The 12297-nt window shown below is 55.6% G+C and overlaps 1 protein-coding gene across 2 annotated transcripts in view; it reads right to left on the bottom strand.

The window, feature by feature from the left end:
* ZC3H3 (zinc finger CCCH-type containing 3) overlaps positions 1 to 12297 on the bottom strand; it is a 345409-nt gene that overhangs the window by 45919 nt on the left and 287193 nt on the right. For both annotated transcript variants that reach the window (XR_012901167.2, XM_075919992.2), the window contains exons 10-11: positions 7631 to 7815; positions 668 to 870 (exon numbers count right to left, since the gene is read on the bottom strand). Coding sequence is in view for 1 of the 2 variants with exons in the window: in XM_075919992.2 (XP_075776107.2) it covers positions 668 to 870; positions 7631 to 7815 (388 nt within the window). In the remaining variant the exon portion in view is untranslated. The remainder of the gene's footprint in view (positions 1 to 667; positions 871 to 7630; positions 7816 to 12297) is intronic.

Raw genomic sequence — 12297 nt, 5'->3', positions numbered from 1 at the left:
GACATTTTTAGCAGCTACACGTTACTTAGTTATATGCATTTTCACATTGTTAGTGCCCACATCCTCGGACGTCAGTGCAGATCTCCACGGCTCGGTTTTGCAGGTGGGGCTGGTGGTGTGACCACAGAGATGGGACTGCAGCTTGGGGGCACCATTCAAGGGGAGAGGGGGGCTAGTTTTTGGGAGGCAGAGGCCTGTGCCTTTCCTCTGTGGCCATGCGGGGCCTAGCCCTGGCTCAGGCTTCAGGCGAATGTATTTGATGGCCCCTCATGGACCATTGGCCCCATCAGAACACGAGCATGCCATTTGCTGGCTAACAGCATCTTCTCCCACGGCCAGCAGAGCACAGGAGCTGCTGCAGGATAGGACTGCGGTGCACAGCAGAGCTGGGCGTCGTAGGGGTGGACGAGCCGGAGGAGCCAAAGCCAGGGGCACGGGAGAGCTGGAGCTACTAGCCCGATGGCTACCAGCACCGCTGAGTTGGGATATACGACTGCACCACCCCAGCTCTGCTCCCTCTGTGGAGTCACACCACTGGACCGTCCCTGTCCTGCAGGGTGTACAGTGCCCAGGGCGCAGGCGGCTGGACAAGGGCCGATGGGGACACGGTTTACCCAGCGTCGGCTGGTGAACAGCAGGGAGTCCTGACAGAGAAACAGCCTTGTACCTGTCTCCTCCCCCGACTTGTCTCTTTCCGCCGGGCGTGGCCCCTCGCTCGGAGAGGTGGGGGACTGGAGAGAGATGAAAGATGGGAGCTTCTGCAGTCTGCTGCATCCTGGCGCGTCTGCGTCTCTCCGAAGCGTCACTCCCTGCTCCGCACTGGAAGGGCCAGGAACCTCGCCGTCGGCCTGGACATGGGCTGCCTCCCCCCTGAAAAACAGCAACAGCCCAACTCAGCGAGCAAAGCCAGCACAGAACACTGCCGCGAGGGCAGACTCGGCCCACAGGGACGGAGGAGACTGAACTCTTCTAACAACAGGCAAGAACTGTCTGGAGGTTCTAGTGCCCAAGGCTTTGCCGTCTGCAGTCTTCAGGTCCCGAGTGACGGCGTGCGGGGCCCACCATCTGGAGGACAACCCCACAGTCGGATCCATTTCACCGCTAGTTCCTCTTTGGCTGGCCCCCCAACCTCCCAACATTCGGGGCCCCCTTTATCCTTCCTGTGTTGAAGGATGCCAGCTCAGTAGAGGATTCCCATTTACATCCCCTGCCCTTGAGGTATTTGCTACCGAGCCCGTGGCCGGAATCATCTACGGTTGCTTGGGTCACCGCTCGGAGCCAGGCAGGAGGGGAGAAGGGGGCAGGGTTAAGGCAACAGGGCCGGAGTGTGAGGCTCTTGACAGACAGAATGAGGGGAGCCAGGCCCACCAAGGCCTGAGCCGTCTCCAGCCCCTCAGCGCACCCCAGGCTAATGGGATATTTTATCTAGCGACAGCTACGTTCGTGGTGCTAATCAAGAGAGAAAGCGCAGGGCCGGCCCACAACATTTTGGCACCTGAGGCAGGGAGCTCAAATGACGCCCCCATATGCACCAGCACAATGTTCTATGCTCTGGGTCCAAGTGGCGCCCCCCCCTCCACAGTCTGGCACCTGAGGCGGCCGCCGCAGTTCGCCTCATGGTAAGGCCAGCCCTGGGAAAGCGGGAGCAGTTTAAAGTGTCTCTCCCTCAGGCGGAGGCTCCCTGCAGAGGTCTCCTCCCCGCTGGCCAGCTCTGGGCTTCGCATTCCCGCCTAAAGGAGCAAGGGAATATTTTGCAGCTCACTGGCCCAGGGGCTGAGGGCCACGTGTCGTTCCAAGCCCGGCCTGTCACCCCAGACAGGTTTACAGACCCGCCGCACAGTCACCCCCTGCGAGACCAGCCAAGTGCTGCTGGGACACCTGGGGCTCTGGCCAGGGAACAAGCACTGATCGGGGGCGGGGAGAGGGGAATGACTGTGGCATAAGAACCTGTGTGGGACAAACGCGAAGGCTGCACACCCAGTCGCCGGACTCCGCGCAGTGTTGCGCCATCCGTCCCTAGGCAGCGAGCAGGCTGGTCACTGACCCGCCGCGAGGGCCGGCGTGGAGGAGGCCGTACTGCCTCGGCCCGGGATACCTGCATGGGGAGCGCCTATAAAGCAGGGGTAAAATGAGGCTCTTCCACCACCACATACGCAGTGGGGAAGGGCTGCCTGCCCGGCTCTGTGTGCTGGGCTGATCCCCATTGGTCTCGCCCTGCTGACCTGCCCCGGGAGGTTGCTGGGTGGGAAGATTCTCCCCCGGAGCACCGCTCCGTTGTGCATTTCGGCTCTGCTGGCTCACAGGTATCTCTGGGAGGCGGCTGTGAAAACATCCCAGAGAAGCGATGCCAACGGCAACAGGGAAAGGCACATGGAGATGGAGCCAGGAAGAACTGGAGCCGCAGCGCTGATGGGCCCAGATGACAGGCTGCTGACAGGGCTGGCCAAAGTAGGTCCTGCCAAGAGGGCTGTGGCCGGATTCAGTGTCATCCCACCCCGCTCCCTTCTATTTCAGTCAGGCCTAGTAGCTCTGCCCTTAAAATGGCTCCTCATGCAGGGCTGGACAGCCCTGGGCCAGAGCCCCTTAGCAAGGGCAGACTCAGTAGTGGCCTATGGGGACGGTCCCACCGCAAAAGGCACCAGTCAGTGCAGCTGCGGAAGGGCACCCTCGTGGGCAGCGCTAGCAGAGAGGCTAAGAGGCGACTGAGTGCTCACTAGAAGGAAGGGGAACCCTGCACTGCTACTGTCCCTTCTGTTCTGCTGGGTCAGCGTCCTCGGTCGGCCTCTTACAGGAGAACGGCCAGACTGGGCCAGACCAAAGGTCCATCTGGACCATCCTCGGCGCTACCTTCCTGGCATCTCTTCAGCTCTCTCACTGCCTGGGATTCATGGCAAACACTGCAGGCAAGCCCGGCCCTCTGTGATCTCTTGCCAGGCACTGGCTGGGCCAGGACTTGGCCAGGCGTTCTGCCCAGTGCTGGTGCCAGCCCTTCCCTGACCAGGAGAATGAGCAAAGCTGGGGGAGATCAAAAAAGCAGTGGGTAAGTCTGTGGAGGAGAGGGCCCATCAATGGCTATTGGCCAAGAGGAGCAGGGATGTAGCCCCATGCTCCAGGTGCCCTAGAGGGGACAGAGGATGGATCTGGAGATAAGTTGCCCTGCTCTGTTCATTCCTTCTGGTCACCGGCTGTCGGAAGTCAGAACACCGGGCTACGTGGGTCTCTGGCAGGACCCAGACCGGCTGTCGGAAGTCAGGACACCGGGCTACGTGGGTCTCTGGCAGGACCCAGACCGGCTGTCGGAAGTCAGGACACCGGGCTACGTGGGTCTCTGGCAGGACCCAGACCGGCAGTCGGAAGTCGGGACACCGGGCTACGTGGGTCTCTGGCAGGACCCAGACCGGCAGTCGGAAGTCGGGACACCGGGCTACGTGGGTCTCTGGCAGGACCCAGACCGGCAGTCGGAAGTCGGGACACCGGGCTACGTGGGTCTCTGGCAGGACCCAGACCGGCAGTCGGAAGTCGGGACACCGGGCTACGTGGGTCTCTGGCAGGACCCAGACCGGCAGTCGGAAGTCGGGACACCGGGCTACGTGGGTCTCTGGCAGGACCCAGACCGGCAGTCGGAAGTCAGGACACCGGGCTACGTGGGTCTCTGGCAGGACCCAGACCGGCAGTCGGAAGTTGGGACACCGGGCTACGTGGGTCTCTGGCAGGACCCAGACAGGCAGTCGGAAGTCAGGACACCGGGCTACGTGGGTCTCTGGCAGGACCCAGACAGGCAGTCGGAAGTCAGGACACCGGGCTACGTGGGTCTCTGGCAGGACCCAGACCGGCTGTTCGTACACGAGCCTCACGCAGGTGCAATGCGCAGCACGACTGAACCAGCCTTCCCTTCGCCCCTCCCTGGGCAGCTGTCACACGTCGTGGTGTCTGAGCATCTCGCAGCCACTAGGCGGAACGGCGTTTGCCCTAAGGACAATATCTCCACAGCTGCTGCTGTTCCTCACACGATTTGCTTGTTGCCCTGCCCTCTGCATTCCCGCTTTTGGCCCCCAAGTGAGGGTCAGGCCTAGGAAGATCACAGAATCCCAGGGCTGGAAGGGACCTCAGGAGTCATCAAGTCCAGCCGCCTGCCCAAAGCAGGACCAATCCCAACTCAATCATCCCAGCCAGGGCTGTGTCAAGCCGGGACTTAACCACCTCTAGGGATGGAGATTCCACCCCCTCCCTAGGGAACCCATCCCAGTGCTTCACCACCCGCCTAGCGAAATCATTTTTCCTAATATCCAACCTAGACCTCCCCCACTTCAACTTGAGCCCATTGCTCCTTGTTCTGCCATCAGCCATCACTGAGACCAGCCTCTCTCCAGCCTCTTTGGAACCCCCCCCCTTTAGACACCACATTTCAGGAAGAGAAGCGACTCCTGCACTTAGCCCTGAACGTGATCGGGGCGGGCTCTGTCTGGTCTCTGCTGAGAGGGTTTGGCGCTGCAGGGTCCCTCGGCTGACAATCCTCTGGCTCTTGTTACTGGCATTACCACTGCACCTGGGAGCCCACGGTGCCAGGTGCTGTGCAGGCTCTGCCCCAAGGAGCTCTCAGTCTAGGCCTGAGACCAGAGATAGATACAGACGGACCAGAGGGGGAGTGCAAGAAAACAGCGAGACCATACTGTCCCTGGCACCCTAGGCCCGTACGAGCTTCCTGAGACTGGCCTGGAGCTGTCCTCGGCTCTGGTGAAGGATGAAGAGGCGGGTAACTGGGTGATCGTGTAGTTGATACAACGTGTCGATTAGTCGATAAGGAAGAGCGCTCAGAAGGAGCTGCCCCCACTGGGGCTCTGCAGTTTAAACGTTCTAAGAGCTGGGCACGCAGGCAGCCTGGCTCCTCTACATTTAGACCACAGAAGCGTAGCGGGGGTAGCTCCTAGAAGCGGCGCAAGCTGGGACTGAGCCAGGCTGGGACTGAGCCAGCAGCCCCTGTCTGCAGGGGGCCCCAGCCTCCCCAGCACTGCTGCTTCTGAGAGCTGCCCCCAGCACCGGCTCCTACTCCCCCCTCCTCTTGCTGCCTCTGATACCGAGGCAGCAAGGGGTGGGGGAAGCGAGTAGTCGACTCGACTACTCAACAAGCCTAGGCTCATCAGGTGGTCGACTAACCAACTTCTCTTTTACATCCCTAGTTCTGGTCCAAGGAGACGACTTGCCAGAGGGGAAGCAGCTCATTTTCCACGTGGGGTCAGTCCCCTGAGCTGAGTCTGCTCCCCCGTGCCCAGCTGTGCTGCGTATTGTGAGGGGGAGACATGCCCAGCGATGGTACGGAGACAAAAATCTCCAACTCATACGTCCTCCGGCTCAGCTCAAACCTTCTGCTCTGCAAGGAAAGGCAAGTGCTTTAGCCACTAGCCCTGCCTACCAGCCAGCCAACTCCCTGCACCTCAGTACCTCAAAAGACAAGGCAGGCTTCTTGGCTGCGGCCGATTCTGGAGCTTCCGCACTGGGGTGGAAGCGTTCAGCATTGTGCCGACTCATAGACTTTAAGGTCAGAAGGGACCATTTTGATCTTCTAGTCTGACCCCCTGCACAGTGCAGGCCACAGAATCTCACCCACCCACTCCTAGAATAATCCTCTCACCTATATCTCAGATATCGAAGTCCTTGAAACGATGGTTCAAAGACCCCAAGATGCAGAGAATCCTCCCGCTAATGCCCAGGCCCCGGCTGATAAAGGGTTAAGAATTCTCCCCCCTATTACAAATCAAGGAGTTAATAACACAGGCGAAACCTCTGGGTGCCAGGCTTGGTGGATTGCCCAGTTAGGTAGCTTGCAGCCACACAGCATTATTAAAATTGAATAATCAATAGACCCCCAAGGGCACATAGGACAATGACCTCTATAAGAATCAGATCGTCATTTTATGCTGAGAGTTGCTGATGTGATTAACAAAGTACCCAGCACAACATCAAAGGCATTCTGCACACCTATTATATTTCCACCTCCTCCGCCCCTAACCGCTGCCTCTGCGTGGGAAGGAGGGAGGCAGCCGGCTGCCCCAGATCTCTGCCTGCGCCTTGTTCCTTCTCTTAGCTTGGAACACGGAGTGATCAGGGTCTAACACTGCTATCCCGCACGGGCCTGCGGGAGAGCTGGGTTCGAGTCGCAGTGCGTGGCATGGCGGGTTTAACGTAGACCTTCGCACTCAGCTCGACTTGGTGCAAACTTCGCCTCGGTCCTAAATGCGGGAGAGCTACGAACATCAGGAGCCCAGAGACTGATCCACATGAAGAACGTCCTGGGCAGGTTGGGAACTAGCCAGCTCTGCTCAGGGCCAGGACCCCTCTGGAGAGCCTTCCAGGGGAAGATGCCAGCGTGCCCAACTGCGGAATATAAGCCACGCAGACACCCAGGGAGCACGTCCCCCATTGATGAAGTGAAGCCCCTCTCCAGGGATGGAGCCAGTAACAGCCCAACAACTCACAGGTCAAGGGCAGGAAAGCCAAGACGACTGTCTCCACCTGGAGCTACAAGCTCACAAGTGGACAGAAGATAGCCAGGACGTCCAAGCCAATACCCCTGAACCCTTGTCAGAAAAGCCAGGTGCATGGCTCCAGGCACTTGGGGGCCAGTTTGACATCTCTCCTGCAACTCGAGCAGCACAATGCCTGTTAGGACCCAGCCCTGACACCAAGAGAAGTGTGGTCCCCTATTGCCCAGTAGCTGTTCCATGCACAGCTTTCTTGGGGGTCTTCCATCCAAACATAGACTCGACTTTCCTCAGAGGATCTACTGAAGATCTGCCATGGGAGCAGCCCCAGTTTGCTGTACATCTTCTATAAACGCATTTTCAGCATGCATATACTCCACGGTTAGACGTAATTCCTAGCCCAGCACCTCAAACAGCCCTGCAACATGTAGTCTCTGGAGTCTTGTGGTACCTTGGGCAAAATGTCCTGACATTGGAATCTGTCACGTGGGCTGTTATGGTCGGAACTTGAAAGGCTCAGCTTGATTTCAGGTACCAGAGCAAGTCTCAATTGATACATAAGAACGACCAGACCAAAGCTCCGTCTAGCCCAGTATCCTGTCTGTCGACAGTGGCCAATGCCAGATGCCCCCGAAGGAGTGAACAGAACAGGGAATCCTCACGTGATCCCTCTCCACTCATCCATTTCCAGACAAACAGAGGCCAGGGACACCTAATAACCATTGATGGACCTAACCTCCATGAATCTATCTAGTTCTTTTTTGAACCCTGTTAAAGTCCTGGTCTTTACAACATCCTCTGGCAAGGAGTTCCACAGGTTGACTGTGCACTGCATAAGGTAAAACTTCCTTTTCCTTGTTTTAAACCTCCTACCTATTTCATTTTATGCTACCCTAGTTCTTATGTTATGGGAACATGTAAATAACTTTTCCTTATTTACTTACTTTTTCCACACCAGATGACACTCGGAAAATTGGCTTAGCCAAAAACACCCCAAAGAACTAGGCTATAGCCAGATTCTTGACACTCCAGGTAAAGACCTCACACCATACAGATGAAGAGGAGCCCAAATTGGTCCATTACAAATCACAGACTCAAGGGATTTACACAGAAGAAAGAACGTTGTTTCCTGTGTTTTAACTCCTGCTTACCTCACTGCCTCCTTTTGGAGCCTCTTCCACCCTGGCGATGACCTGCCTTGGCCAGAGGGATCTGAAGTATTGGGCTGTCTCTGGTGCTGCTTTCTCCAGGGGTGCTGCAGTTTGCAGAGGGTGCCCTTTGGGCAGATGCCGGTTTTGGAAAAGTCTGGGCACACTAGTGTGTGTTTCTTCTTGCACTGAAAAGAAAAGTTCACAAAGCTGTGAAAATGTGACTGGCACCGAAGCTGCGGAGATGTGAACAAATGCAATGCAGCTATTTGCTTTTCAAAATAGCTGCAAGGAATGTTAATTAACAGAGGCTGTTTCCTTCAGGTGGCACTAACAGATCACTAAAGAAAACGGAAAACGAGTGACCTGACGATTTCCTTTGTTCAGGCCAAGAAAAGGACTGCCCCACTTTTCCTGCAAATAAGGCTGGAAGTTCAAAGCGGTCTATTGGGGTTCCAAATGCCTGGTCCTTGAAATCTGCAACTTAGCCATACGGAGCTGTAAACTGTGCTCCATAAACCTTTCCGCAGGAAGAGGCCCCAGTAGAGGGACCCAAAAGGGTTACCTGGGCTGAGGAGTCAGTCTCAAAGGAAATTAGGAAACAAGTTTTCTGTTCTGGGTAGGGATGTAAGCGACTAGTCAAGTAGTCGATGGACTTTCAACTACTTGATTTCATTACACGGGGCTTCCCAACCTTGGCAGTTCTGGAACTCTCTGGGTTAGATAATGAATCCCCAAGACCCACCTTCCACCTAGCCTGGATTGCCATCCCATCTAGCACAGCAGGGAGAGCCCCTCCCCCCATACACACCCCTCTAGTGAGGACCGAGTAAGAAAAGGCAGAAACCCCCCACCACTCAGTGGAATCTCCTCAGACCTTCTCCGGGAATGGAGCTGCATTCAGGCTAGGTCCTGCCACGTTAGTATGTGAACACGACCCGCAGAGGGACATAAAGCTGCTGCCCTTTGGCCACAAGAGACTGGAGCTTTAGGCCAGCCCTCAATGCTGACCTCTGGGATTACGCCACAGTACCTTAGACAGGTCAAGCAGTGACAGATCAAGAGTGTCTCTCCTTGAAAGGGAAGAGGGGCTTTGTGTTTATATAACCCAGCAGGGATGGCTGCAGCTGACAAGCAAAGAGGTCGTGGACTAGGCACAGACGATATTGTTCAGCAGCAGGAGAGCGGGGCATCTGGGATGAAACAGACTTTGGCTAAAGGAGAGAGCGGGCAGAAAGTAAAACCTCGAAAGCCAGGACAAACCTCCTCCAGGAACAACACAAGACAGGGCAGCAGCAGAGCCCTGATGTTGTGAAATCCACAGAACCAGCTCCTGTGGTTTTTCACTCCACCTCCGAGCAATTCTCCAAGAAAGGAAAAAATAACCCCGACGGGTCGTTTAAAGTGCAGCAGGCTGCTTGCCAAATGGAGCCCAGGGGGTATGTGGTCCAAGATCCAGGACCTGCTGCACTTAAGGAGAACCATGCTGTGAAAATATCACTGGAGCAGCGACACTCAGAGCTCAGTGGTTCAGGAGCCAAATTAGCAATTAGCACGATCCAAAAGAGCCCCAAGAGTTCAGTGTTTCATGCACCAGGAGTGCTACAGTCATGGCAGGGAAAGCGATAGATGGCGCGTGTGTATATATTGTTCTCACAGCAAAATGCCCAAGCATGATTTTATCAACTACAATTGGTCAATAACCCAGGAAAAGCCTCCTAATTGGTTATGAATTAAATCGCACCAGGTTTGAATAGATTTTTGCTGCAGGAGAGGCACTGAAGAGTCGCAAGTCTAAGTCCGAGAATCACTGCCCTAGATCTGACACAACAGTAAGAGTCAATGTGCCACCAGGACTGGACGCGTGTCCTTTTGCCCCTGCAAGCAGGCAACACCGCTAGGCCGGGTCTGAGGCAGGACACTGGACACACGAAAGCGACACCCACGTCTGGAATACTGTGAGGGTCTGTCCCTCGAAGGGGAACCTCCCATTCAGGTTCTAAAACTGGCTTCCTCGATGCCAACAGCTTAGCAGCCGCTACCTCCAGAACTGCTGGAGCTCAAAATCAAAAAAGTTTAAAACCAGCTGGGGACATGTCTCGCTAACTCGCGCCGTTTCTGAAACTGGCATTCTAGGGAAAAGGCTGACGTCCCAGGCGCTTCGGGAATCACTCGAGCCAATCTGGGATCAGTGAAAAGGAAGGAAAGGAAAAATCGACAGTTAAAGCTACTTTCAAATAAAGTGAAGCAAAATTTGCAACGAGCCCACCCTGCGTGCATCCCAGGAGTAAAGCAATGCAAAGCAAGGGGGTTACCCAGTGGGGATGGAGGGTGACAAAATACAGAGGTATTGATGTCCAAGACTAACAGGCTACCAAGCGTAGTTTCGCGAATGGGCAATTAGACACTGGATTATCGGCTCCTTGGGTTCTGAAACCTGCTATCCCTTCCCGCACGTTATGCTCCATTCTGCAGTCTCCCTGCAGTTCTGCAAGCCTGTTCATTCTCTCTCTGCACACACTTTTAGCCGCTCCGTCTGGAGGCAGTGGCTTTTGCTTGATAGATCACAGTGGAGGATGTCACATGGCCCCATATTATAGGGTTCTAGTGGGCTCTTGGATAGAGCAGGGGTCTGAAACTCAGGAACTCGCGTATTCCAATCCCAGCTCTGCCAGAGACTCCCCACGTGGCCCTATGCAACCCCCCTCGTCTCTCTGTGCCCCAGGTTCCCATCTTTAAAATGGGGGTAAAGGCCCCTGCCTGTTCCAAGGTGTCATGAGGCTCCGCTAGCTCATTTCCACGAAGCACTGGATCATCGGGGCTGCCTGTCGATTTTGCTCTATTTCTTTGGAACTGAAAGTTACATTGAAACTCTCTCTCCCCCTTTCAGCTGCCAAAAGCCGCAGTGACATCACTAACACCCTGTTACATGCTGAGCCTGCAGCCAAGCCAACTGAAACGGCAGCACTGAGGGCATGAAATTCACGCACATTAGCGCTTGAAAAAAGCCCTTAGGCCTTGGCTCAGCTCGTCCGTAGCCAGGGAACCCACGCAAGACTGGTCCCTGCAGTGCAGCCACCAGGCCGGTACAAACTGTCCCAAGGGAGTTTCCTTTACTCCGGCTGGGAGACTTTCCCACAGTTTAATGCTTCCCATTGCTCCATTCGCCTCCCGAAAGCCATTTAAATGCCAACTTTTGACCACATCAGTAGCAGAAGACCACGGGCACAGTGCCTCTCCCGCAGGGCTGGCTGGTTCAGCCACACCCTGACATCCCGTCCCTGGAAAGCCCAACCCTAAGAATACAACCATGAATTATTCTGAAAATGACAGAGCTGGAAAATCAAACTGAGCAGGGCTGGGCTCCAGAAAGACCGGGCCATGCTTTGTAGCAGCTGACAGTGCCCTCTAGCCCAGGCCTGAGGAAAATCCGGCCCGCTGAGTCACCGGATCCGGCCTGCGGAGGCAGCGGGGAGATCCGGGCAGGCTCCCTTGCTTTTCCCGCAGGCCGCTTAGAAATGCTTCTGCCGGGCCCCGTTTCTGCTTCAAAACTGTAATCCAGTGCGGGGGTGGGGGGAGGGAGCTTCAGGAGCTGTCCCCGCCCCAAGCACAATTCCACTGGCCGGTCTGAATAACAGGCAGACAAGAAGAACAACCACCCCTCCCCTTGACTTAGTTATTCACACAAGCACATGGCCAGGCAGGCAGGCTGACTGGCTGGCTGGGAAATGTTTTAAGCGCTGCATCCTTTAGCTCTGCAGGCAGGCAGGTTTGGCTGCTGGCTGGTAAGTCTCCTGGCCAAAGCCAGCCTTTTGCACCCCAATCTACCCCACTCAACATGCCCAAACCCTCTGCCCCCCTCTTGCATCCATACCCCCCCCAGATCTGACACCCCAATCTCCTGCCCGAGATCACAATCCCCTCCTACCCTAGGTAACATCCCAAAACCTGCACTCCAGTCCCCTGCCCTAGGTCACAACTGCCTGCTTCATCCGAGCTCCCTCCCAGACTCCAGTCTCCCTCCTGCACCCCAATCCCCTACCCCAAACTCCCTTCTGCAACCAACCTCCATCCCAGACCCTGCACTTCCTCTATTAATATCATGGAAGAGTGCGGCCCTTGACCACTTCCCAAAATCTTGGAGTGGCCCCCATCAAAAATGATCACCTACTCCTGCTCTAGCCAATGCTAGAGAAGAAGATACTAGTAAGTTCCTTTCCTTGCAATGCCTTACAAGGAATGTCTACACTCAGGCTTCTTTTGGGGACATGTGAGTACATACCCACGCAGGCTGCTGGCACAGGTCTGAATAACAATGTGGCCAGTGCGACAGCTCAGGCAAGTAAAGACATGCCAAAAGGGGTGGGTACGTACGCGAGTGCACATCCTACATGGCTCTGTATTTACCCTTCCCTCCCACACTGCTATTTTCAGCAGTAGTGTCCTGTTCTGCATTAGGGAAAAACTCAGCCGTTCCCAGCTGCTTCTCCCTGCCAGAGCATTTCCTCCCTCATAACTCTACCCTGCAATGTGGATGCAGCTTGCTTTTCACCTGGAGTGTTGCTACACATCCCCTCCGGGCTGCTGCCAGCGGTGTATAGCGTAAACATCACCTCGGAAGACTATTTCAAAGACCTTCACAAGCTAACATTCAGCCTCATAACATTGCT

This window comes from Pelodiscus sinensis, chromosome 2 (genome assembly GCF_052426305.1).
Source record: "Pelodiscus sinensis isolate ZL-2025 chromosome 2, ASM5242630v1, whole genome shotgun sequence".
NCBI classification, from domain to species: Eukaryota; Metazoa; Chordata; order Testudines; family Trionychidae; genus Pelodiscus; species Pelodiscus sinensis.
The sequence above is the reverse complement of the archived record's forward strand: the minus strand, read 5'-3'. Positions and strand labels throughout refer to the sequence as shown.